The 27,478-nt window shown below is 49.7% G+C and overlaps 1 protein-coding gene across 2 annotated transcripts in view; it reads left to right on the forward strand.

Moving 5' to 3' along the window:
• TBCD (tubulin folding cofactor D) overlaps positions 1-27,478 on the forward strand; it is a 176,107-nt gene that overhangs the window by 2,084 nt on the left and 146,545 nt on the right. For both annotated transcript variants that reach the window (XM_049859168.1, XM_049859170.1), the window contains exons 3-8: positions 1,558-1,608; positions 7,736-7,833; positions 8,857-8,958; positions 10,413-10,559; positions 13,149-13,204; positions 16,940-17,072. In XM_049859168.1, coding sequence (XP_049715125.1) covers positions 1,558-1,608; positions 7,736-7,833; positions 8,857-8,958; positions 10,413-10,559; positions 13,149-13,204; positions 16,940-17,072 — 587 coding nt within the window. The remainder of the gene's footprint in view (positions 1-1,557; positions 1,609-7,735; positions 7,834-8,856; positions 8,959-10,412; positions 10,560-13,148; positions 13,205-16,939; positions 17,073-27,478) is intronic.

Below are 27,478 nucleotides of genomic sequence, written 5' to 3' on the forward strand. Positions count from 1 at the left end.
AACAGAAATTTATATTCTCACAGTTTAGGGTGTCAGCTCTAGGGAAAGGCTTTCTCTCTGCCGGCTCTGGGGGAAGGTCCCTGTCTTCTTGAGCTTCTGTTCCTGGGTGATCTTCCTGTGACTTGACGTCTCTCTTCTCCCATCTTTGCTTCCTAGCTTGCTTGTTTAATCTTTTTTATATCTCAGAAGGGATTAGCTCAAGAAACATACTAATCCTGCCTCATTAATGTAACAAAGACAACCCATTCCCAGATGGAATTATAACCACAGGCATAGAGGTTAGGATTTACAACACATATTTGTGGGAGACATAATTCATAACACCATGGAAGAGGCCAGGGGTGCAGAGTAGGGGTATGGGCCCCCTTCAAAAAGTGAAGGGGGACAGCGTGCAGTGGAGGAAAAGAGACCCTCGTCAGCTGCGACAGGTCACACAAGCTGGGCACGAGGCAGCCAGAAGAGGTGTATGGTGGTGGACTTCACAAAAAACTTAGAGAGACAAGGATGGTAAGTTTTTCATGGCAACACTAAAAAAAAAAAAAAAAAAAAGAAAAACCAAACCCATTGTCATTGAGTCGATTCCAACTCATAGCGACCCTATAGAACGGAGTAGACCTGCCCCATAGAGTGTCCAGGGAGTGCCTGGTGGATTTGAGCTGCTGACTTTGGTTAGCAGCTGTAGCACTTCACCACAGCGCCACAAGTGTTTCCATGTCAACATTAAAAACAACATTAAAACATTAGGAGCCAGGAAATTAAGCACATCAGTGGTCAGTGCCTGCTGCCTTCCCCCTTTTATCTAAAGAAGTTTCTACTTACTTTTGTTTCCCTGTTTGGGACAGCAGCTCTCTTACTGTAGGAGGCCAGTGAGTGGAGAGAGCACTGGCCTTGGTACTGATGTCCTGGGTTGAGTGGCTCTGCTATCTGGGCTAGCTGCAAAGGAGGATAGCAGTAATACCTCGTTTATAGGGTTGTGGCGAGGGTGAGATGAGTCTCTCATCACTGGATGTGGTAAGTGTGGTCAGATGTGCAGGTGTGTGGCAGGTAGTACTGTTGCAGGTGAAGAGGTCTTTGGACCTGATGGGAGCTGTTCCAGTGTGCTGGTAGGGGCAGAACCAGGTGGCCTGGACGTTAGGAGGTTGTGGCGTGAAGACGGGATATGAGGGAGCCATGCTTAGCAGAGGGAGAAGGAAGGGAGTGGAGGATGTGTGTGTAATGAAGGGAAGACCCATCATCAGTGCTCTGACAGGGGAGGTGGAGCCAGGGAAGAGCGAAGAAAGGAGCAAGGAAGTGACCTGAAGGCAGGGAGAGTTCAGAGGAGGTGAAGACTGAGGGAGGGGCATGCGGACCCTGCCCTGAGGAGGAAGAAGGTGGAGTTTTCACTGGGTGCAGGCCTCACATCTGTCAGGGAGGAGGGGCGTTCTGTCTTGGGGGCTGCCTGTGGGGGAGAAAAGGAGCGCTGTGGCAGTCAGTGAGGAGCACGGGAGGGCTCCCCAGGCTGATGGTGCAGAGCCAGTGACTCAGATTCATTTTCACATACGCTTCTTTTCTTTCCAGTGATAATGGACAAGTACCAGGAGCAGCCTCACCTGTTGGACCCTCACCTTGGTAAGCATAGTGACTGAGCATGGACCGATAACTTGAAATTTGCCTCCAAAAATGGAGGATGCCAAGAGACAGAAGAAAGAGGTGGCAAAGTCCAGTGTGGTGGTGAAGGAGTTTATTAGGGAGACTTATATACAAGGCCAAGTCCTGGGTGGCTCGGACTCGAGCGGACCTCTGTGCCCGGCAGTGGGAGGGCAGAGGTTTTATAGTGTCAGTGGACAGTAGCAGCTACATGCCAGGGACTTAGGTAAGGATGACTTAGCAAACACTAGAGAACTAATAGACCACTTGAGGACATTCCTGTTTGGCTTCTCAAAGCCTGTTTCCTCTTTAATCCACCCCTCAAGGCTGGCACATTCCCCTGCTTGTGCTATAGCACAAGAGACCCCATTCCCTCCCTGCTGGGAACATAGAAAAGTGGGGCTGGCCAGGTACCGTAATGGTGCCGAAGCATGTACAGAGACAGAGAAAGTTACTGTGTGCCCAGAACAGAGGGAAGGTTTATCTGATAAGGAGAAGGAACTGAGAGAGAGAAGGCAATGCAATTCCCAGCCTCCTTATCAGAGAATGCTCTGGGCCTAAGGCCTTTACTTAGGCATCCTGGATGGGAGGTGTAGAGGCAGACCATTCTCCAACAACTTTGATTTCAATTGTTCAGTAAAAGGTGATTGATGGCCTTGGAGTCCCTGTCTTAGCGTATGTGCGTGCCAGGATGAAGCACCAAGAAATGCCACGCCGTTGTTTTTAGCGGACCTGTGGTGGAGGTGTGAGTCCTGGACGTCCTGCTAGGCTGGAAGCAGATTTGTTTGAACTGCTTTCTCACTGGCTGTTACTTAAGAACAGATCTTTGCTCATAGGATGTGTGTTTCCATCGATTTAGATCGGGCACGTGTTGTCTTTCTGATAATGGTCACACAGGACCAAGTGCTTCACATGGGTCACCGTTTAATCCCCTTACCAGCTAAGGAGGGGTCTCTTGGTCATTCCCATTTTACACATGAAGACACTGAGGCTTAGGTTGCCTTGATTTTTTAATATAATATACAGGGAGTGATTTTTTGTTTCTTTGGCTTCTCGTTGTTTTGTGTACCTTTGGCCTATTTCATACTGATTTAAAAAACTTCCTTTTCTACCTATAAAATTAACACGTGCCCGTGGCAGTGACCGTGGGAAGGTGGAGGTAGCAAGCAAGGCAGAGTGGAGCAGGGTGAGGGGTAGGGTGCTTGGGTTCCAGTCCCAGTGCTGCTTGCTGCTTAACAGTGACGTGCACTGCCCAAGCTTCGTCACTGAAATGGGAATCAGGATAGCCTGCCTCTCAGACTCTTGAGACTTTAAACAAGACATGTGTGAAGCACTGAGGGCTAGCTGTTAGTATGCACACATGTCCTTTTTAAAAGGCCCTAGTCCTATATGCTTGTTTTTTTCCTTCTTTGAGTAACTAATGAGGGCTTATAGATGGCAGTCTCTCTGAACGCAGTCCTTAGGCAGCGCAGACACATTATCATTCTTGGTGGACAGTTTGGCTAGGTAGAGATGACAGTGTTGCTCCACTGTCTCCCCGCACTGCGTCCCTCGTCACTAGGTCTTATGTCCACGATCCTTCTTTTCAGGAGCCTATAGGGTTGCTATGAGTCGGAATTGACTCGATGGCAGTGAGTTTGGTTTGGTTTGGTTTCCTCTGAAAGTCCTGTGAAGGTGTGGTGTGCTCCAAGCTGTTGTCCTTTCTTGTGCTGGGCACTGGGGTGTGTACTCAGAGGCTGGAGATCTGCATTGTTGGCACTGGGGACTTTGGTTCTGTTATTTCTTAGATGATTTCTTCTTTCTCTCCTGCTGTCCCCATGAGTTGGATGTTGATTTCCAGGACAGATCCTCTGGGCCACTTACCTTTTCTCTCCTTGTTGTTAGGTGCCATTGAGCTGTTTCTGACTCACAGTGACCGTATGTACAACAGAATGAAACACTGCCTGGTCCTGCACCATCCTCGCAATTGCTGCTGTTTGAGCCAATTGTTGCAGCCAGTGTGTCAATCCATTTTGTTGAGGGTCTTCCTCTTTTTTGCTGACCCTTTACCAAGCACGATGTCCTTCTCCAGGGACTGATCCCTCCTGATAACATATCCAAAGCACCTGAGATACAGTCTCGCCATCCTTGCTTCTAAGGAGCATTCTGGTTGTACTTCTTCCAAGACAGGTTTGTTCGTTCTTTTGGCAGTCCGCGGTATATTCAGTATTCTTCCCCAACACCACAGGTCAAAGTGTCAGTTCTTCTCCAGTCTTCCTTATTCATCATCAGGCTTTCACATGCGTATGAGGAGATTGAAAACACTATGGCTTGACTTAGGTGCACCTTAGTCTTCAAGGTGACCTCTTTGCTTTACAACAATTCAAAGAGATCTTTTGCAGTCAGTTTGCCCAATGCAATGCGTCTTGATTTCTTGACTGCTGCTTCCATGGGCATTGATTGCGGATCCAAGTAAAATGAAATCCTTGACAGCTTCAATCTTTTCTCTCTTTACCATGATGTTGCTTATTGGTCCAGTAGTGAGGATTTTTGTTTTCTTTGTGTCGAGGTGTAACCCCTATTGAAGGCCGTGGTCTTTGATCTTCATTAGTAAGTGCTTCAAGTCCTCTTCACTTCAGCAAGCAATGTAGTGTCATCTGCATAAGGTAGGTTGTTAATGAGTTTTCCTCCTATCCTGATGCCCTGTTCATCTTCATATAGTCAAGCTTCTCAAATTATTTGCTCAGCAGAGTTCTGCTTTTTCATCTCTTTATTTTGCACACAGACGTGTTCTTGGATTTATTTTGGCAATCATTTTTCATTCCTAAGAGCTCTTGTTCTTTGTTCAATATATTTTTAAAAATTTAATTTGTCACAGTAGTAGTACCTGGTGGTCAGGTGGTCAGGTTTTCTGGCTCCCAGGGCCCGTGACCTGGCACAGAGGGGCTGTGCTGGCTTCTGTGTCTTGAGCCTCTCAGGCTTGCCCTGTGCAGAGCAGCACTGTCCAGTAGAACCTTGTGCAATGGGATGTTCTAGGTCTAAACTGTCCAAGAAGGCAGCCACCAGCCACATGGGGTTATTGAGTATTTGAAATACACCAGTGTGTTTGAAGAGCTGAATTTCTAATTTGATTTAAATTTAAGAAGCCACACATGACTGGCAGCAGTGTTGGCTGCCACGGTAGAGTAAATCACCAGTCTTCTGCCACAATGTGGAGGGGCGGCAGGCTGGGAGGCCCTGGACCCTCCTACTGTTTCTAGCCCCCTGTATCCAGCCTCTGGCGGTCCTGGTGCCTCTGATCTTGATTCTCCTGTGGTTCTGGCTGTGACTTGCCACCGTGTGTCGGCTCAGCCATGTCCCACTTCCTTCTGGCTCCCAAGTCACTGCCAAAATCTCTTGGATATGGCTTTCTCCTCTCTGTTCTCTTTCTCACTGTGGATTTATGCCTTTTTATTCCTTGATTGCAGCTTCACTGATGGTTTGTCTGGCCTGTGTCATTGCTGTCTGTCCTCTCTGTGAACCTCCAAGTGCAGATTCCCTTTTCATGCCCTGCATTCTATCTCTTTCCTCAGGGGTCAGCTTTTCTCTGTAATTTGTTTTTTTTTTTAATTAATTTTTATTAAGCTTCAAGTGAACATTTACCATTCCAATCAGCCTGTCACATGTAAGTTTACATACATCTTACTCCCTTCTCCCACTTGCTCTCCCCCTATTGAGTCAGCCCTTTCAGTCTCTCGTTTCGTGCCAATTTTGCTGTCTTCCTTTTTTCTCTATCTTCCCATCTCCCCTCCAGTCAAGAGTTGTCAACACACTCTCCAGTGTCCACCCGATTTAATTAGCTCACTCTTCATCAGCATCTCTCTCCCCGCCGCTGACCAGTCCTTTACATGCCTGATGAGTTGTCTTCGGGGATGGTTCCTGTCCTGTGCCATCAGAAGGTCTGGGGAGCATTGTCTCCGGGATTCCTCTAGTCGCAGTCATACCACCAAGTATGGTCTTTTTATGAGGATTTGGGGTCTGTATCCCACTGGTCTCCTGCCCCCTCAGGAGTTCTCTGTTGTGCTCCCTGACAGGGCAGACATCGATTGTGGCCAGGCACCAACAAGTTCTTCTGGTCTCAGGATGATGTAGGTCTCTGGTTCATGTGGCCCTTTCTGTCTCTTGGGTTCTTGGTTGTCGTGTGACCTTGGTGTTCTTCCTTTGCCTTTGCTCCAGGTGGGTTGAGACCAATTGATGCATCTTAGATGGCCGCTTGTTGGCATTTAGGACCCCAGACGCCACATTTCAAAGTGGGATGCAGAATGTTTTCATAATAGAATTGTTTTGCCCATTGACTTAGAAGTCACCTCAAACCATGTTCCCCAGACTCCAGCCCCTGCTCCGCTGACCTTTGAAGCTTTCATTTTATCCCGGAAACCTCTTTGCTTTTAGTCCAGTCCAATTAGACTGACCTTCCTTGTATTGAGTGTTGTCTTTCCCTTCACCCAAAGCAGTTCTTATCTACAGATTGATCAATTAAAAAACCCTCTCCCTCCCTCCCCCCTTTGTAACCACAAAAGTATGTGTTCTTCTCAGTTTTTTCTATTTCTCAAGATCTTATAATAGTGGTCTTATACAATATTTGTCCTTTTGCCTCTGACTCATTTCGCTCAGCATAATGCCTTCCAGATTCCTCCATGTTATGAAATGTTTCAGAGATTCGTCACTGTTCTTTATCGATGCGTAGTATTCCATTGTGTGAATATACCACAATTTATGTAATTTGGTTTTTATTTTTCACATTGCTGGTTCTGCCCCTCTGCCTGGTGGTCTCTGGTTGTCTGCTCATACTTAAGTTGAAATGGATGCTGACAGTGGTTTTCTTCACTGAGTTCCCAGCGACTCTTTCCCGAACGGGAGCTCTGATTGGCAGCTCCGTGTGGGGCAGTGTGGCGAGTTACTGGGCAGATTTCCTCTTTGTGTAAGTGAGGTGGTGGGAGTTTTCCCTCAGACTGAGGATGCTACAAATGCCAGAATGAAGAAAGCTTTTATCTGGGGTGCCCATGTCTACCCCAGACTGCCTGAAACATTGACTCAGAGCATTGCCATGGGATAAAGGCTGGCTGCTGTGCTCAGAGGCTTGTGTGGAGGTGGGTACGGGACCACTCTTGGATGCCTTTGTACCTTCTGGCCCTGTCCCAGTATCACCTCGGTGGGTTTCTCTGCCTGTTCAATTTGGAGCTCCCCCATCTTTCTTCCTCCCTGAAGTCTGTTAACACTGCTCTCCCTCCAACTTGCTGCTGTTCAGGGTCTTCCCCATTTGTGGAACTGTACTTTTATTTTAGTAGGTTCTCAGAGAATGGGAGGCAGATGTGTGTGGACATCTGTTTCTAGTTTTTTATTCTTGCAAGTAATGCGTATCCTTCGCATAAATCTGTGCAGTTTTCTAATTTTTTATAGTAATTTCATATAAATAGAAATACTTTTGATTCTTATTTTGAGTTTGTTAACTTACATTTTTATCAATAGTATATGAAAGTACGCTTTTCCTTATATCCTTGCCAAGACTGGACTCGAAGTTTTGAAATGTTGACCAACATAGACATCCCGTGCCTGTTGCCATCGAGTCAATTCCAACTCATAGCAACCTATAGGACAGAGTAGAACTGTCCTACAGGGTTTCCAAGGCTGTAATCTTTATGGGAGAAGCCCTGGTGGTGCAGTGGCTAAGCACTCAGCTGCTAACCAAAAGATCAGCAGTTCAAAGTCACCAGCTGCTCCGTGGGAGAAAGATGTGACAGTTTGTTATGACCGGAAATTGACTTGACAACAATGGGTTTGGTTTGGTTTTAATCTTTACTGAAGCAGACTGCCACATCTTTCTCCCGTGAAGTGACTGGTGGGTTTGAACCACCAACCTTTTTGTTAGCAGATGACTGTTTAACTACTGCGCCACCGGGGCTCCCAGAGCTACCCATTAAAGGGGAAAATTCTGTGATTTTATTTTGCATTTTTTGATGAGAGAATTTTTTTTTTTTTTTACATTTATCGTTCAGTTTGTGCAGTATTTCTCCTTTTAAAGTTTTATATTTTGTTTATCGTTATATTGTGTTTAATTTTATAACAAATGTTTGGTGTATGTTTTCCCCAGAATGGATGATGAACTTGTTGTTGGACACAGTGCAAGATAAGACGTCTCCAACTAGCCTCGTTCATCTGGCTTTTAAATTTCTCTACCTCATCACCAAGGTAACATTTATGTGGCCCTTGACAGTCGACGCTCGGGCCACAGGTTACCCTCCAGAATGTTACTTCACAGGAAAGATGGCTTGCAAACACAAGCTGTGGGTTTCACTTTCTCTCTTTTTACTGTATTTTGGGACCAAATCCTAGTAATCCAGGGAGTACTTTGGCTGAAACTGTGTCCAGGATATTTAGCATCTTGCATTTGAATAGGGCCGTTATGAGTTGGAATGACTCTGTGGCAGTGGGTTTCTCTTTTGACAGGGGATGGAAAGGAGAAAGTGCACATGTATATGGTGCTGACTGACTCAGAAAAATTTCTTAAAAGGAAGAAGCAGCCAAACTTGATGGAAGTACAAGTGCTTCTAAAACTTTATGTGCATGTGAATTTCCTGGGGTGCTTTTAAAATGCAGACTCCGATTAAGTAGGTCTGAGTTAGGGCCTGATTCTCTGTATTTCTTCCACGCTGTCAGGGGATGCTGCCATGTGGGCCGTGGGGGGGACGCTGAGCATCTCAGGGAAGGGTTGTGGCTCTGGGGCCAGTTGTTGAGTCCTTGGTCTGGCTGTGCGTTGGGGGTGGGTTGCCCAGGGCACACACTGCTCTGCAGCTCAGGTGCGGAATGGCAGGATCCCGCCCAGAGGGGTAGTGCCGCTGCATTTCACGGAGCAGAGGATGGGCTAGAGAAGTGTTAGTGAATTTGGGGACCTCTGAGGCTTTTGGAAACTTATTCCTCGTGAACCTCGGGACAGTCATACAAACGAGGTGGAAGCACATTTTTCAGCTTGTGACGTATCTGTATTCCTGATGAGCCACGTGTAAGATTGGCTAGATTGGACAGTTAATGAATAAAATGGTTCAAGGAGCAAGGATGGCTTGTCTTGCCGTTACTTCAGTCTCCTTAGGTTGTATCGCTGTAACTCAGTCGCTGGGTGGCATAGGTGGCGATTTTTGATGTGTAGAGGAAAAAGATAATTTTGCTACTGTCTGTATTCTATAACTATATAATAATTTGATTTTTTTTCGGTAGGTTCGAGGATATAAAATATTTCTTCGTTTATTTCCTCACGAAGTGGCTAATGTACAGCCTGTTTTAGAGATGTTTACAAATCAGAACCCTAAAGACCATGAAGTGAGTGCCCCTTTCCTCCTTTCAGCCTGCTCCCTGTTCCCTTCTGCCTGTTTGCTCATCTCCTGCACTGGCAACTTCATCTTTCTGTGCCTCTCAGTTTTAGCTCATTGTGTTATTTAATATCACTCCGCTTTTATTCTTTTGACTTAGCAAAACTTTCCTTCTTATGTATGTTGCTTCAACTTTTTTCCTTTAAAAAAATGTCCTTTATAAAGAAAAAAGTGCCTAGGTACAGTTTGGTGATAAATCTGTCACGTTCATGGGGTTTTAAACTTGAACTATAACAGTATTTGAACCCCCAAGACCACCCTCAGGTTGAGAGACTTGTAAGCAGGACTTACAGGACTCAGCATAGCCATACTCGTGGCTAGGATTTATTGCAGCAAAAGACACAGAACAAATCAGCAAGGTGGGGCAATGTGTGAGAGGGTGCCCGGTGAACACCAGGTGCCAGCTTCCAGAGCCTTCTCCCAATGAAGTCACACAGGCATGCTTAATTCCTCCGGCAATGAGTTGTGACAACACGTATGAAGTGTTGTCTATAGGGAAGCTCATTAGAGACTCAGAGCCCAGGGTTTTTACTGGGGCCTGGTCACTTAGGCAGCCTCTGCCTGGTATGAAGCAGAGTTCCAGACTCTTAGAACGAAAGCGGGAGTTGAGGATAAACCATATTATTTGCACAGTTTGGGCACAGTGGGCCACTCTTATCATTTAGGAAGTGGTGGGAGCCCTCCCGAGATCCACGTTTCCAGACGCCAGCGTGGGGCCAACCTTGCAGACAGCCTCTCTAGGTCTGGCACACTCGGGCCTGCTGTACCAACCCCTGTCTGCACAATAATGTGTTCAGAACAGCACACAGTTTGTAACTACACAACACAGTGAATTGTCTCCGTGTGAGTGTGTCCTGATTTGAACGGGAGACTTTGGTGCGAATTCCTCTTCTCTTGTTCCTGTGTTAGAAGCACTCTTTATTTTGTGCTTTGAGGGTCTCCTGCAGGACTGATTCCAGGGACACACTGGAGCACTGTCTTTCTATGTAAAATAAGTGCACTCTTTAATGACTAGAAGTTGAGAATTTCTTTTCTTTATTCCGAGGTCTTTTTATCTGTTTTTAACTTTCTCAGAAGTTGGGTTGCACACTGAAGAGAATCTGTTGTGCTGACCATTAAGATTTTCCTTTGTTTGCTGTTGGTGTTACTTTCATCTGCTGTGACAGCAGTCATGCGCTTGGGAGGGACGTGGAGAGGGCTGGGCCTACGCTCTACATCTGGGCTCCGAAGCCTGGCATTCGCAGGGTCTGGGGCTGGCATCTTGTGTGGTCAGGACTGTGTGTGGGATGTGGCTGTTACCTGTACCCTTTATTCAAGAATCATTCTTAGCAGGATTTCCTGTTGAATCAAAAGATACATAAATCCTTACCTGTTGCTTGCGTTTATTTAATCCTGACTTCTTAGACTTGGGAAACCCGCTACATGCTGTTACTGTGGCTCTCTGTGACCTGCCTGATCCCTTTTGATTTTTCACGCCTTGACGGGAGCCTCATCGCTCAGCCTGGGCCAGCGCGGATGTCCATAATGGACCGTATTCTCCATATCGCAGAGGTAAAAGTGACCGCGCCAGCGTTAGCATTCTCTTCTCACCTGTTTTATCAATAAAAAAAAATAGTTGGGCTTAATTAGGCAAGCTTTGAGCTTTATTTCTTCAACTGCTTTTCTTCCTTATCAGTGAAGAAGAAACCTGTTTTATAGTTTATTTTGAAATTACGATAGTTTATGCAAAGCTAGGGTGAATTATCTTAGGGAAGTCTGATTTCTTTGTAGATAATGCACGTACTCTCTTAAGTGTAATAGTGACCTATAAAAGGTTTTAGGAGGAATGGAAGAGAAAATAAAGATCTGTTTTAAATTTAATTTTTAACATTACCTAAATTATACATAATTATTGCAGAAAAACTAGAAAATAAAAAGAACAAGAAAAAATATTTGATTGAAATCTCCCAATTTCTAGTGCCAAGAGATAACATTTGTACATTTTTTCAAACTTGCCCTCATGCGGGTGTTACGCATACAAACATAGCTTATTGCATCGGTTATCTGTTGCTACATAAAAAGTTACTCCCAAATTTAGTGGCTTAGCACAACACACATTTAATACGTCTCATTTCTGAGGATCAGGAGCCTGGGCCTGGCTTGGTGGGTCCCCTCTCCAGACCTTCCATAGGCCGTACTCACAGTTCCCCAGGGCATCCCCACGTCCAGCCTCAGTGACTGCTGGTGGAATTCAGCTCTTCCAGGGCTGTTGGGCTGAGGGCCTCAGTTTTTTGGTGGCTGTTGGCTGGAGGCCTCTCTCAGTTCCTTGCCATGTGGTTTCTCAATGTGGCCACTTATTTCATCAAAGTCAGTGAGGGAGTCTGGTAGCAAGGCAGAAGTCACAGTGCTAGGTAACCTAGTTATGGAAGCGACACCCCATCCCCTTCACGAAATCCTTTTGGTTAGGAGCAAGTCACTGTGTCCAACCCACACACAGGACGAGGTTACACAGGGTGTGAGCAGTGGGGAGGCAGGGGGCAGGATCATGGGGTGTCCTAGAATCAGCCCTGTGCTTGTTTATAATAACAATAGTAAGCATTTACTGAGTGCCTGCTGTGTGCCAGGGACTGTTCTAAAGACTTTTCATTTATCATCTAATTTAATCCTACTTTATGAGGTAGTTAACTATCTTTACCCTTATTTTACTGAGGAAGAAACAAGCATAAAAGAAACTTCGGTGGTTCATTTTGGTCGTGAATGGTGGATCCAGATTTGAACCCTGGCAGTCTGGCTTCCGAGCTGGCTCTTTACCAGCATGTGGTGCTGCCCCATGTAAAGGCGAGTTTTAAAAAGCAGACTTGTGACTCCCTGCCCTGAGTCCAGGTTTTCCTCTGAGCAGTACACTCTGAACATCCTGCTACATCAACAAGTAGGTGTCAGCCCCAGGACCCTCATTGCAGAAGGCACTCCATCGTGGAGATGCTCCTTTAAAATATTCTCAGAGACAGACCTTTCATTTGATCCCGTTTTGTCCTGTGAGAGAGAACGTGCTAACAGATGTCTCCTTGTCTGGTCAGTGGGATTGCCAAGCCCCAGGGAGCACAGCCTTTAAAGCTTTGGTGCCATGTGTGTCGGTGCCCTCCAGGCTGCCTGCACCAGCAAAAAAGACGTCTTAAGTGTAGCATTTGAAAAAAAAAATTAGTTGAGATGAGAATTGGAAACCTCTTAAGAAAAAAACAAACCAAAAAAAAAAAACAAAACCCCAAACCCATTGTCATTGAGTCGATTCCAAATCATAGCAACCCTATAGGACCCAGTAGAACCACGCCATAGGGTTTCCAAGGAGCGCCTGGTGGATTCAAATAGCTGACCTTTTGGTTAGTAGCATGTAGCTCTTAACCATTACGCCACCAGCATTTTCAATATAGGCTTCCTAAAAAGTCTAGGTGTTTGTACAAAGTTGAGGTTGTCTTCCATTCAGTGGGCCAGTCCTTGTGCTGGTGGGCCCAGTGCCTTGTGGGCCTGGTGTGAGTGGGTGCCTGTGGGCCCAGTGCTGGTCTGGTGCAGGTGGGTACCCTGCGGGCCCAGTGCTGGCCTGGTGTGGGCGGGTGCCTCACGGGCCCAGTGCTGGGCTGGTCCGAGTGGGTGCCCTGTGGGCCCAGTGCTGGTCTGGTCCGAGTGGGTGCCCTGTGGCCCAGTGCTGGGCTGGTCCGAGAGGGTGCCCTGTGGGCCCAGTGCTGGGCTGGTGTGAGTGGGTGCCCTGTGGGCCCAGTGCTGGGTTGGTGTGAGTGAGTGTCCCATGGGCCCGGTGTCAGGCAGGCCTGGTACGGGCAGATGCCCTGTGAGGCTCCGTGGCTCTTCCTGACACCTGGTGACCAATATGTGCTTTTCACTTCCTGCTCTGTTCTTGAAATTTGTGCTTTAAGGGCATGTGACATGGCTCTGCACAGAGTAGGCTCTTAGCTGATGGTATAGCATTTAGAGCTTCAGCGTCTGTTTCAAGTGCAGCTTGGAGTTTGCCTGTGGTCCCGGCTCTCCGAAGAGCGGCTCAGTGCCAGGTGGGGACGTTGCTTAGATCTTGCTCTGCCTGGACTGACGTAGGGCCCTGAGGTTTACATCCAGGGATGTGACGGTATGTGTCCTTTCTCCTTTGTTTTTCAGTCCTACTTGGTCGTCAGTGACAAGGCCCGCGACGCGGCTGCCGTCCTTGTGTCCAAGTAAGTCCCAGGCGGCTCCCGCGCCCCGTGGAGCAGGGTTGGTTGTGGGGCTAGTGTGTGGTGAGTGGCTCCTGAGAGGGCGACATCTGTGTGTGTTGTGTATCACGTCGGTCTCGTGTATGATTCCTCAGAGGGAGGACACCAGGCTGGCGGTCCTGGTGAGGCCCTCCATATGCTTCTGTACATGCCACACGCCATTGCCTTCTGAGGGGGCTCAGCGTTGCCGCGCCAGGAAGATGTCTGGCCCGGGACAACTGCCACTGGTGCTAGCATGGTGAGCTTGTAGGGTCACCTGCGGACGTGTGCCAGGAGCAGCTTTCCTGTGGGTATGGTACCTACGGATGCGTGCCAGGAGCAGCTTTCTTGGGGGTATGGTTCACAGTCAGGTGGTGGATGTGAGAAGGAGCCTTTGAGTGCTGAGAGGCAGTTCCCACAGCCGTCTGTGGAAATCATGCATGAACCGATACCCATTGCTGTCAATTCCGACTCATAGTGACCCTTCACAGTGACCCTATAGGACAGAGTAGAACTGCCCCAGAGGGTTTCCAAGGAGCGGCTGGTGGATTCAAACTGCTAACCTTTCGGTCAGCAGTCGAGCTCTAACCACTGCACCCCCATGGCAGGTAATTGTGGCTTGGGATAAAAGTTCCAGACAGCAGTATTGAATAGAGAACGGGGGCCTTGGCAGTGCAGCGTGGAGATGGTTTCACAGAGAGCTGGCCGCAGAGCTGGCCGCGATGGCGTGGGGGGGTGGGTCGGGGTGCCAGCCTGTTTCCTGAAACGTGAAAGTTGACATTTTATGTGGCATGTGATTTAAATATGTGTTTAGCCGAATTATATAGCTCGACATGTATTTTTTCTCTGCGTTTGTGAAAGTTTAAAGTTGGCCATAAAAACTTCTGAATGCTGTCCTTGGGGAAATGGGCAATGCCTGGTAGTCAGGGACAGGTGGAAGCTTCACCTGGGTGAGGGGAAGCCCACGGGGCAGAGGGTGCCTTACGTTTTTGTCAAGGATTTTGTGATTGTAAAAGGGTCATATGTATTTTGGAAAATAAAGAAAAGTCTGCAGAACAAATAAAACCACATGTCGTTTTGTCACCTGGAGGTGGCACCGTGGTGGGCACTGCTGAGTGTGTGCACGGTGTGTGTGTGTGGTGTGCTGCTTCACACACAGTCCTTGTGAGTGGAATTGCTAACGTTTGTGTAGTTATGTGGTATGAACACATTACTGTCTCGTCAATCCGATGTTGGACGTTTGGAGCGCGCCTGATTTGTTACTAAAAACAGTACTGTTGTGAGAGCCTGCATAGAGCTGTGTGCCGTCTGTTGCCCCCCAGGATGGATTCCTAGAGGTGGAATGAGCTTTTCAGGGGTTTTAAATGCGGTTAATAGAAAGGATGAGCCGATTCACAGCCATCTTTCCCCCATATTTCCCAACACTGGGTGCGGCCTTAAAATTGTTAAATTTGTTGAGTGAAACGTATTATCTGCTTTTATTTATTTTCGTCACCAGAAATACTGAGAGTTTGGTAAATTCATGCTGCGCTTGCCTTGGTGGAGCATCAAGCTTGTGGGGTGGGGAGGCGAAACCCCAAAGTGTCCTCCCCCGCTCCCCAGTGTCCAGCAGGTTAGGGCGGGAGGGATGGGCAGGGCAGCTGGTGAGACGCTGCAGTGCCACCTTGTGGTCAGATGAGCAGGTGCGGCTTGGTCCAGGCCACCTCCGTGTTGAAGATGCTTTGGGAACTGCAGGCACAGGGGTGAGCGCGGTGGTGCGATGTGGCGCCTGCAGCCGTTCTTGCCTTCGTGGTCAGCATGTTGATTTCAGAGTGTTTATAGAAAGAGGGTATCATCACTGCGGGGGTTTCAGGTACTGCAGGCTACCCCACCGCCATCTCAGAAGTGTGCGACTTGCCCCTGTTCTTGGTCATTTCTCTGGTGGTGGCTGTTCTCAGTGATGTCATGGGTGTGAAGCATGAAGGGTATGTGCATTGTCCATCTGTGCTCTTGTCCTGGGGTCTCAAAGAGCTGCCTGCACCTCTGATGTGGTCCCACATTCCTCCTGTTGGCACCCCAGCATGGGGACTGTGTCCTGGTGTCTCATGGCGCTGCCTGCACCTCTGATGTGGTCCCATGTTCCTCCTGTCAGCACCCCAGCGCGGGGACTGTCCTGGTGTCTCATGGTGCAGTCTGCACACTTGACGCTGCCCTGCGGTCTGTGGGCTCTCCTGTCAGCACTGCAGCAAGCGAAGGGCGCCTCCTTCCCTTTAATTGTGGACCCTTCACTGTCAGCTGTGTTTTGTTAAGTCTTGATGGCATTGTAGATGGTCGTGCCAAGATAGCTTTCCGTTAGGAAGGTGACTGTTCTTTGTATTACTTTGTAGAAATTCCTCAATAGAAAAATGTGCATTTTTTCTTATTGTTAATGTTAAGTTTTAAAATGTATTTTTATTTTGATCATAAAGGGTAGGCATGCTCAGTCTGGGAAGTAAAAAGTTAGAAGGGAAAGCCCACATGATTCTGATGGGACACGTGTGCTCTTTGCCATTTCTGTACTGTGACTACAGCACGTGTGTGGTGATCACCTTTGGGTGTGGACCCGCTTTGGTGTTGGGGTTCTTGCCTTAGGATAGACCCCAGAGGTGGCATTCTTGAGCCACAGGGCACGAGCCATTGTTGGGGTCCAGCAGGCCCTCAGGACCATACTTCCAGTACTGCTCTGTGGAGCCCCAACTTGGCCTTAGCTGCATGGGGTGCCCCAAGAGTCAGACTGAAGCACTGAAGTGAAACTTTGGGTTTCCCATTATAAATGTTTAACTTGTACATCGCTGGTTACGGGTGCGTTTGAACACTTCCATGCTTGTTTTAGGCATTATTTGTCCTGCTTTGTCAGCTGACTCTTGGCATCCAGGAGTTCTTTAGTGACTGTTTTTCTCCACTAGCATGAGAGTTCTCTGTGTTAAGGATGCTGACGTGAGGTTTTGGCGGGGGGTTATGGTGTCAGACTTTGACGGTGGATTACCTGGGCTGTTTCCTTCATGATGCCTGCCGCATTGGGGGTTCTGTGGTCTGTTGGTGTCTTGTGAGTCTGAGTCCCTGGCGCTGCACATGGCAGGGTTCCATGCAGTTCCCGGGTCCAGGAGTGAATGGGGGCAGTCAGTGCTGAGGGGCTGGTGTGTGAACCAGGGGAGGAGGAACAGAGAGCCTCTGGTTTTTGGTCTTGGATGTTGGTGGATGGGCCTCTGAGTGCTGTCACCTGCGACCAGGAGGAAGCTGGAAAGCAAGTCTCCACGGGTGCTGCCTGAGCTTCCAGGCAGGGTGAGCCCAGGGGACACCTGGAAATGTGGGACCTGTCCCCCAGAGAGGGCTGGAGGGGCTGGGAGCAGGTAAAAGGGTCCTTGGAGAGGGGGTCGGCCGGGCATGTGTGTGGCTTGCGAGACGAGGGGAACACTGGCTTGAGGGGTGCAGTCTCGGCAACACCTCCGTCCCTAGATTGGTGAGCGTGGCCGGATCTGCTCTATGAGAGGAAGCTGGTGTAGAGGAGAGGGCCACTAACGGAGCACAGAGCGGGTCCGGTGGTAGTTACCACAGAATACCCTGCCCCTATGTCTGGAGGTGCTTGCTGTGTGTGTGGGAGTGGTAATGCCTGAGCCTGGGGCCAGGAGACACTGATGGGCTCTGTGCTGAGGCCTTGGCTGAACCTGTAGCCTGCATTCCAAATTTCATTTCTTCTGGCAGGTTTATTACTCGCCCAGACGTCAAGCAGAAGAAGATGGCTGACTTCCTGGACTGGACCCTCCACACATTGGCCCATTCCTCCTTCCAGACCATTGATGGGACCATCACCATGGATGGGGTGCTGCAGGCCCTGGTGAGGAGGGTGGTCAGTGGGAGGGGGCCATCACCATGGACAGGGTGCTCTGCTGGCCCTGGTGAGGAGGGTGGTCAGCAGGAGGGGTCTGTCACCGTGGATGGGTGCTGCTGGCTCTGGTGAGGCGGTGGCGGTCGGTAGGGGGGTCTCTGTGTGCCTTAGCTTCCACGTAACACAGTTGGGACCTAGTGGGAGACCTTTAGCCCTGACATGGTAACGGACAGTTTCTTTTTCCCATGGCTGGACTGCACCTCTGCTGCAGAGGGTGGAGTTAGGTGAATCAGGGATGAGAGGCTACAGGTGACTGAGGACCAGTGCCTGACATTAAACACAGGCTGCTGGTGCTGGCGCGTCGCCACCAGAGGGCAGCAGTGTCCACGGTCATGGCCAAGCGGGCATGCAGGGCTCCCTCCCCCAGGGAGCAGGTGTGTCTCCTCACTGTTTCTCCTGCTTCACTTTGATATAAAACACAGTTACTGGAGGAGCACTAATAAAATAAAGCGGGTGATTTGAGCCTCAGTTTTGTTCAGGGACTTGGGCTGGATTGTCTCTAGGTAGCCTCTGCCAGGTGCTCTGGTGTGGAGTCCCCCTGCACACCCCGTGTGTCAGTCTGGCTCTGTTCTCCTACTGTTGTTAGGTGTCGTCAGGTCAGTTCTGACTCATAGTGACCCTGTGTGCCATAGAACCAAATGTTACTTGGTTACTGTCTTATTTCGAGGCTTATTGTGATTCCTTTTTTAGCGCCAATGAGGAGGAAAGAACTCCATTTAAGCTCATTGGTAGAGGGCAGGGAGGCGGTGGGCATCTCTGAGGCCGATGGCGCCTCTGATCTGCCCCCCCCACCCCTCTGGATGTCCTCAGGCCCCTGGATGTCCTTGGCACAGCTGCCACCCAGGCTTTCTCACATTGTAGTAGTGAGACTTGGTTTGCAGGCAGCCCTCTTCCATCTGAAGCCTGGAGCTCCCTCCTCCGCCGGTGGGGTGGGTTGGGCCTGTGACATAGTGTGTTGTCATCCTGTGGGGCCATCCTCTTTTTGTTCCCATGGCTGCTGTAGTTTCCCACAAGGAGTAGGAGGCAGAAAGTCTTGCGGAAAGTGGGGCAGATGGTGTGGGAGGGGGTGGCAGCGGGGAGCCAGAGCTCCCTGTCTATGGGGTGGACTCAGGGCCTGTCTGTGAGGTGATGGCCTTGGGCCCTGTTTGTGCTTCCCTTGGGAGGAGAGCCCAGGTTACTTGGCTTGGTGTTTGAGGCTTGCAGACAGTTATTTCAGAAAAGATCAGCTTCTCTGTTCTCTTTGTGAGTGGTACCTCTGCAGCCATTCTGGTGACCTGTGTCTGCATTTGGCAAGGCTTTAGATCTGCTGCATTTGGTAAATTACAGTGAGATTTGCATCACAGAAAGCTTGATTTATTTCTCAGTCAGCAGAGGATTAAAAAAAACAAAACCCTTCTGAGCCTGGGGTGACCCTCAGGATTCCGGGAGCAGGGAGGGTCTGTAGGGTTCAGATGTCTCTTCATCTTCATCTTTAGCCGCCACCTCTGTTTCTCTCTCCTTCCCAAGTGTGGAGGCAGACATGGTTAACAGTAAGCCACGTAAAGGAGCGGGGATTGTGTTGGGGGATCTAAGGAGAGTGACCTGGCTGCTACTTCTCTTGGTGGCTGTTTGAATGGGTTGGAATTACTTTTGGCAGAATTAGACCAGCCAGGATTGCCAGGATTGGGAAAGTGCTTTTTACTTGGACGTTTCCAAGTTCCAGATCGAGGAGGCGAAAGGTGCAAAAAGATTTTCCCAAAGGCTTAAAGAGCCGAGGGCCCCCACTCACAGGGTGAGGAGGGCATAGTCCCAGCACCTCACAGCGCTGAGGCAACAGCACCTCAGAACTTAGATCTGGAGATTTGCCCCCAGCGACAGTGAGCACTTGTCTGACAGCAGCTGAAGTCCCCGAGTGAGTGAAACTGCTTCAGAGCAACCACCCTCCCTAGCTCTGCAGCAATCGCTGCCCCCGCAGCCCCTTCAGCCCTGCGGCCGTCTTCTCCAAAGGCCTGGTCTGAGTCAGACATTCTCTTCCTTTTCCTCTCTCGAGGGAGCGCTTGTTCTGCAGATGAGGTGCCTATGCACCTGCGGGAGGAGGTGGTGCCGTGAGGGCCGTGGCCTACGAGCAAGCCAGTTTCGCCACCGGCCCGTCAGACCTGAATGGCAGAGGCGGGTGTCCACTGGCATGATGAAACTTGTAGATGCATGGTACTTCAGGGTTTCATCTGCTTCCTTTGATGCACTCGGCTTCATTTTCATCCACCTGTTCATTAGTGTGGGCGAAACAGGTGAACTCCTGACAAGTAGCATCGAAACCACGATTTGATTTTATTTCCCTTGAAGTACAGCCCTGCCCCTGTAGCAATGACCCTGATTCTCGAAGGAGGAAAGTCAGTGTGTGCCAGCTTCCCTTCCTTGGAAGGCCTTGTACACGAGCTTTTAAATACCCTCTGGTGTGGTTTCATGTTCGTGTTAGGACTGGTGCAGACCGAGGATGCTCAGGAGGAAAACGCCCAAATAAAGGTTGAGAACGGTTGTCGCTGGTGTTAGGACTGGTGCGGACCAAAGACACTCTGGAGAGAGCACCTAGGTAAAGGTTGAGGATGGTCATCACTGAATCACTGGAGAGACCTGTCTCTGCCTCCCAACCACACATGTGCCATCTTGGCTTTTGCTGCTCAGACCTGAAGATTCCAGCCACTGCCTCGTGTGGGGTTTCTCCTTTGTGTGTCCTTGTAATGGCCGGTGGGGACTCTTTCATTGCTAAAGATGGGCGATTCTTCACATGCATAGTTGTAGCTGGTGTGCCCAGTGGTATAAAGGACACAAGGATTGTGTTCTCTTTGAAAATTAATCTTTTTCTTTAATTTTTCTAATCATTGACAAGTGCATACACCTTATCAAAGGAAAAATCAATCACAAAAAACCATGTTAAAAACAAGGTAGCAAAAGAATGCCAGCCCCTGGAGCCTGCCCACCTGCCCGCCCAGAGCGCACAGAAGGAAAGGTGTGGCAACACCCTGCTTGTGGCCTGTAGTTTAGAACACTAGAGGAGCCACATGCACCGGTGTGAGTGGCTGCGGAGTAAACTGCCCTCACGGAAGTGTAATGTGTGAAAATGTGCCTTGGCTTCAGAGGCTGTTGCTCACCGGCCTCTGTTTCCCCCCCCGGGAGGCTCGTGTGGGTGGGCCTGAGCCCAGGGCGCTTTAGCAACTCCTGACTCCACCTCTCTGTGACCGAAGGTGCAGGTGAGATGCTTGCTCCAGCACCACCCCCTCCGACCCCGGAAAAGGGAAACAACAAAGGTTCCTACCTCACCAGGGTGGTATGGAGGCTAATTAGTGTGTGTGTTGCTCTTTGAAGATGAAGAGAAGTGAGCTGAGTCCTCAGAAGGCTCCTCATGGGGCTCTGGCCCTCTTTCTCTACGACTCTGTAGAGCAGTGTGACCTGTACTTCATTTAGGGTCAAGTGAGGCCAAAGGACAGGTTATCCACGCCTTTTTGGTTGTAGCACTGACCTGGTGGGGGGGCTTTGGGTGGAGGGAATATGGTAAGAATGTCGGGACGCTGACACTTTAGGGTGTGTTTTTGTGCATAGTCCTGTGCTTTTGTATAGTCTGTAGTCGGGAAACGAGGGGCTTAAGCCGATGGTTCACTTTCCTCTTGGGGTTAAACATAGATGTTGAGAGAAGACTCTGATGCTGTCTTAGTACCACCCACTCAGCGTTTTCCCTGGGTAGGCAGTGCTGTGCCACGAGTCGTGTTGAAGCATGTGCCCTGTGTGCCTGTAATTCCACACATAGGCCTGGCTCTTGCACCTCCTCGTGGTCACATATCCGCTCAATGGGTGTGCACTGGCAGGTACACGGCTGGGAATCCTGCTTTGGGGGATGGGCTCTGGGAGTCACAGGCCTTGCTGCCTTGTGTCTTAGGTGTTCTTAGAGTGCACAGAGGTGTGCAGCACCTGCTCTGCATACCTGGCTGGCTGCACACCTGGCTGGCCCTGCATACCTGGCTGGCTGCACACCTGGCTGGCCCTGCACACCTGTCTGGTCCTGTACACCTGGCTGGCCCTAAGCTGGCTGTGCACAGCTGGCTGGCTGCACACCTGGCTGGCTGCAGAGCTGGCTGAAGCCTGCAGACTGCAGGGGCCACTGTCCCTGCTGTGCGCTGTGGCCCATGGCTGTCTACTCTCCCGTCCGACCCCATCCTGTAGCGGTGCTCTGCAGACTCACAGGCGCATTGTACCCTCCCCCACATAGCCCTCCCCTCGCACGGCCGTTGAAAACTGAAGGCCTGCTGGCTCTCCTGCCTCGGCCCAATCACCTGGGTGGGAGTTACAAGACCATGGCTAGAAAGGCCACACACAAATGTAATTAATCATACTGCATGAACTCACGAAAGAACCTTGGCACAGTGCTTTTGGGTTTCCCTGAGGACGCTCAGCTGACTCTGCTGTAGTTTAGCCCTCCATGGGCCCGGCTGCACAGGGCGAGCCGGAGGGCATGGCTTCTCAGGGTCTAGCCTCGGTCAGTGGGTTGGTATTAGTCTGTTTCTGCGTCTGCGTTTTGTTCACCTCTGCTGGTGGCATGTCCCAAGAGTAACTTTGTGACACGCGTCATTGTGGCTTTGCAGAACCTGCTGCCATGGTATGGGAGTGGCAGCTGTGTGTGGGTGTTAGTACTGAACAGGCCCGAGGATAGCAGGAGGGGGAGGTGCCTCCCCTCCTGTGCTTGGCTTATTTCTCCATGGTTTATAAAGTCACGTCCTCCTGGGTGTGCAGGAGCCTGCCTGCAGGGTGCCACACTGAAGTAGTTGCAACCGTGTGTCCTGGTTTTGCCTGAGAGCCTGTGGGCTCCTTAGAGACCCCGTGTCCCCAGTGAGCACTGCTCTGAGCTGACTGGTATGAGGGATCTTTCTCCCAGGCTGGGGTGGGGCTGCTCGTCTTGGTTTTGATGGGACAGTGCCTTCAGGGAACCCCAAACCAGCATCTCCTGCTTGGCAGCTGGCAAACTTGCTCCAGTGGCCAAGCAGCCTGTGATTTACAGGGCTGGAGAACGTGCCCTGGAGAGGGGAAGCTGGCTTGCACGTCAGCCAGGCTTGGGCGGGGGACAGCTGACAGGCGTGGTGGTGGTAGGTGGTTACCGAGACACTCATCCTTTTTGCACCTAGTCCTCGTTTATTTTCTAAAATAGCAAAAACAGATCTGACAGTCATTCACTAGCTTTGTGGCAGGATTTTCTTTCATTTCTCAGTGGTATAATTGCCTGTATCTAGCTTATGCTTTTCAGCAGGTTGTTTTAAGTTGGGTCACATCTTATGCTTCCGTGAACAATGAAGTGCATCTCTCTACTCATGGCTTGGTTTAATGAATGCACCAGGCCCTCTGAGACCCAGCGCTTCCTCTCCACTCACCCCTCTGGAGCAAGAGTTGCCGGCTCCAAGCACACGCTTCCCAGGGTGAGAGGCAGTAAAGACAGGTCGTGCTTTGGTGTGAAAAACAAACCCTAAGACCTTGTCTTCGCTGACGTCTGTCCCTTCCATCTCGCCCCTTTGCCCTCCAAAGTCCAGCAGCACGGGAGTCAGAGCACCCATGAGTTTCCTCTGGGGCCCACCCCACTGCTACCCTGTCTGATCCTGTTAGAAATTGCCAGCAAAACAGCTTCTCTGTCAGGGTTGAGAAAAACGTAGGGGTACAAAGCACTCAGTGAGTGCCCATAAAACATGGGGTGTCAGTTCTCCTCAGCCCAGACTGTGGCCTTAGCCTGGCTCAGCACCCGCTCTGCTGCGTGGGTGGGGCCTGCCCAGAGCCTATTGGGACCCTGTGGCTGACGTCCAGTCCCGTGTATCCAGGCTTAGGAATGATCATCGTAAGAAATGATGCTTTCTTTCCTGGGACGCGTCTCCGCTCCTATTGTGTTCTTTGTTAGAGTGTTGTCATGTATTACTCCACAAGGAATTTGGTAAATAATGTTAGTGTGGCAGAGCATTTTTGACATTTAATAAAACTCATTGCTGCTGAGTTGATTCTGACTTATAGCGACCCTATAGAACAGAGTAGAGCTGCCCCGTAGGGTTTCCAAGGAGTGGCTGGTAGATTTGAACTACTGACCTTTGGGTTAAGAGCCAAACTCTGAACTATACACCACCAGGGCTCCTAGTGTTTAGTATTTTAGATTCTAATTGTTTAGTGAATGAGACCAAAGAGCTAATTGCTGTCAGTTCTGTTTCCTAAATATCTGCCTCACCTTCCACCCTCCCACACCTTCTGCCTTAGTTCAGGCTCTCTTCTTACCTGTCTCACCTGAATGTCTACAGTAGCATCCTGAGAAGTCTAAACTTTTACTTTTCATGCCTGTCTGTGTCTTGCCTCTATACTGCTGCCGGTATAGTGCTTGTAAAGGTAGAATCTAATCATGGTATTGCTGTCCAAAATTACAGAGCGGCACCCCTTGCCTGCAGGGTGAGATTTAAATTCCTTCATGTGGTTCATAAGTATGGTACTCAGTGATCTGGTGCCTGACACCCACCTTACAACCTGGTGGCACCAGACCACTGCCATCTTATTACCGTGTGTGTGGGGCTACGGAGGGGGGCTTGTCCCTGCTGGGGGGACTCAGCCAGTGGAGCTCGGGGGGCTTGTCCCTGCTGAGGGAGCTAGGCTGACAGGGCATGGTGAGGGGCTTGTCCCTGCTGAGGGGACTTGGCAGAAGGGGGGGCTTGTCCCTGCTGAGGGGACTTAGCCAGTAGGGTACAGGAGGCTTGTCCCTGCCGAGGGGACTCAGCCGATGGGGGCTTGTCTCCACTGAGGGGACTCAGGCAGCTGGGGTGGTGGATGGCAGGGTTGGAATCTGCCATGACTTCCTCGTGCACGTGTCTGGCACTGAGACTGGCAGCCAGGGTGTCTGCATATCCCTTTCCTTGTGCTGGGTTCTGAGAGGGAGTGTCCTAGGTTGGTGTGGTCCCTGGATGTAGTGTCTTCCTGCACTAACTGAGGTGCGTGGTCTCTTGGATGTGGTGCCTCTGCAGCTCACCCTCAGGCCTGACAAGTGTTTCCTGGCATCATGGATTGAATTGTATCCCCTAAAAATATCTGTTAACTTGGCTAGGTCGCGATTCCCAGTATTGTATGATTGTCCACCATTCTGTCATCTGATGTGATTTCCCTGGGTGTTGTAAATCCTATATCTATGGTGTTGATGAGATGGGATTATCGACAGTTACGTAAACTCAGTCTACAAGATTATTCTACAATTTAAGCCAATCTCTTTTGAGATATAAAAGAGAAGTGAGCAGAGAGACAGGGGAACCTCATACCACCAAGAAAGCAATGCCAGGAGCAAAGCATGTCCTTTGGACCTGAGGTTCCTGTGCTAAGAAGCTCCTATTCCAGGGAGAGATTGATGATAAGGGCCTTCTTCCACAGTGACAGAGAGAGAAAGCCTTCCCCTGGAGCTGATGCCCTAAATTTGGACTTCTAGCCTCCTAGACTGAAAGAATAAATTTCCTTTTGTTAAAACCACTCACTTGTGGTGTTTCTGTTTAGCAGCATTGAGACAGAATTTGATACCGGGAGTGGGGTGCTGCTCTAATAGATAACTAAAATGTGGAAGTGGTTTTAAAACTGAATGGATAGAGAACTCAGAATGAAGTGAGGAAAGCTGCCACACTGGCGATGGCACAGACATTGAGAAGTGGCAGAAAAACAGGAGCAGTGGAGAAGTGGCTGCGACAGAGCCTGAAGACCAGTGCGAGAGAGTGCTGGAGGGGACCCACGGAGCGAGAGAGCTGAGTGCCTTTGTGCAGGAGGCTTCCTGGCAGAGTGTGGGCTGCCTCCGGGCACTTATTGGTGGAGCTACAGGGCTTTGGAACACTTGCCCCAGCAGGGCAGATGAGGGCCATGAGGCCCGAGGGCCAAGAGTCCAAGGAACCAGGAAGCTGAAGCTGAAGAGACAAGGAACACAGGAAGCAGAGCTGCATCAGCTACAAAGGGTGGAGCCATGGTCTCTGGTGTTTGTAAGGGTGTCGTCACTCAGATGGACCAGGAGAATGGCGTGCCCAAAGCTGAGGGAGCAGAATTGCCATTCCAGTGGACCTGGAAGGCAGAGCTGAAGCCCAGGGCTAAGGGGCCTCCACTCAGAATCCGGAGAGTGTGGCCAATACCTAGAGTCTGGAGGGTAGGTCTGTTGTGTGACTGGTCTCAGAAAACAGAGGATTATTTTCAAGCCTTGAGAGCTAATGTAACGTGTTCTGCCTACTTGCTTGGTGCCTGTTATCGGTTTTTTCCCTCTAATTTATATTTATCATGGAAACGTCTAGCTTGTACCTGCTCCACCAGTGTACTTTGGAAGCAGATAACTTCTAGCTTTCACAGACGAAGAGGAATTTTTTTTAGATTTTGGGGTTGGAGTTGAATTAAGACTTTTGTTATGATATGATGGGGTGAATGAGTTTTATGTGTGGCAAGGACATGAATCTTTTGGGGCCAAATGGTGAAATGTTATGGATGGGATTGTGTCCCCCCAAGATATCTGTCAACTTGGTTAGGTCATGATTCCCAGTATTGTGTGATTGCCCACCATTTTGCCATGTGATGTGTTTTCTCTATGTGTTGTAAGTCCTATGTCCATGATGCCTGGTGTCTCCATAGATTTGACGTGCCAGCAAGATCAAACTGTGTTATGTCCCAGTTGCCCTGCCCTTTCCTTGTCAGTTGTCCTCTGGACAAAATCCTGCTTCTCCAAGGGTTGGCAGAGGTGCACCTTCTTTGGAAAGGTGTTCTGTTTGGGAATTTGACTCCCCAGGTATGCCTAGACACCTCGTTGCATATCGCCTGTGCTTGCAGTCTGACTCCATCCACGGAGTTGCGTGCATTTGGGCCCGCCCCCAAACTTGAAGTCCCTCAAAGGAGGGATCCTTTTCTGTGTCCCATGTCTCTGCTCATTGTGTTTGCTGCATGCGTGGGTGACCTAGGGCTAAAGAGTACTGAAGTGAAAACATCTGAATTTATGTTGCAGAACCTCGCTCTTTATTTTGTATTTCATGAAAATTAAATTGAGGAAAGAGTTCCTAAAGTTAAAATAAAATAGTTTTTGGGGAAAAAAAGCAGTCTGTCTATACTCACTTGATAGGAAACGTGTTGATGTCCAGTTCTCTAGAAGAAGAGAAAGAAGATAAGGGCTCTGATGTCTTTGGTAAATCAGCATGATTAACGTATGTTCATGTTTTGTTGTCAGTGTGGCTCAGTGGAGTGGGTACTGTCCCTGTCCCCATTTTATAGACCAAGGAAACCAAGGTCCCAAGATGTCGCTGCCTGGCTGGTGCGGTGCTGAGTAGCGGTCTGTGGGCTGGAAACCCTCATTGTTCCAGCCAGCACGCCTCTCTGTGTCTACTAAGTGGAGAGAGTCCCTTGCAGACTCCGTAGATGAAGGAGACTCCCTCCCTTTAGAAAACGTTCTGTTCTACAGTGAAGTGAAGGGCCAAGCAGTTCAGGTTCATAACGGGCAGTGGCAGTCCCTGACCCTGCTCTTCTCCAGTGTGACCTCTCCCAGAGACAGCGCTGCTTACTGGGTCCAGGGCCGATGTCCCGGTGACGGCTGCTGTACCAGCTCTGAGCGATGTAAGTCACTGCTCTGTCCTCATGAGCCGTGGTCACCTCTGCGTGTGCTGCCACCACACGGGTGACCTGCCCTGTCTTAACGTGCCATGGTCACCTCTGCATGTGCTAGCACCACACGGGTGACCTGCCCTGTCTTAACATGCTGTGGTCACCTCTGCACATGTTGCCACTGTACAGGTGACCCGCTCTGTCTGAACATGCCGTGGTCACCTCTGCATGTGCTGCTACCACACAGGTGACCTGCCCATTTGTACCACCTCCTGTCACCTCTCAGTTTTGGTAATAGGTTTCTCTTGGTTACCTTTGTAACTTTAGATACCGTTCCCTCCGCCCTCGCTGTCCGCAGTGTCTCCTGCCTTCACCCCACACTTTGTAAGAGGAAATCATCCTGCGTGCTTTTGCTCTCCTGTCCCTCTCCTGTCCTTGTCCACCTCCACCTCTTGGCCAGTGTCACTGTTCCCTCACTTGCACATTGTCCGAATTGGCAGCATCTACATTCTGGCTGTTTCCTTGATTAAGGTCTTGTGCTTCAAAGTAGAATCACTGGTTTGCACTGTTTAGAAGCAGCAGCATTCGTGCCGTTATGATAGTGCTGCTCATTTCGGGGTCTACCTTTTCTACCCTGCAGTTCCAGCATCCCAACCCCTGCTCTTGTGAACGGGTTCTGTGCCTCGTCTTAATGTCAGACGGCTTCCACCTCCTAGCATGCTCATTGCTGACAATTCTGCTGCGTTTTTCTTGCTTCTTCTTTGGACCAC

Source organism: Elephas maximus, chromosome 19 (assembly GCF_024166365.1).
Source record: "Elephas maximus indicus isolate mEleMax1 chromosome 19, mEleMax1 primary haplotype, whole genome shotgun sequence".
Classification (NCBI taxonomy): Eukaryota; Metazoa; Chordata; class Mammalia; order Proboscidea; family Elephantidae; genus Elephas; species Elephas maximus.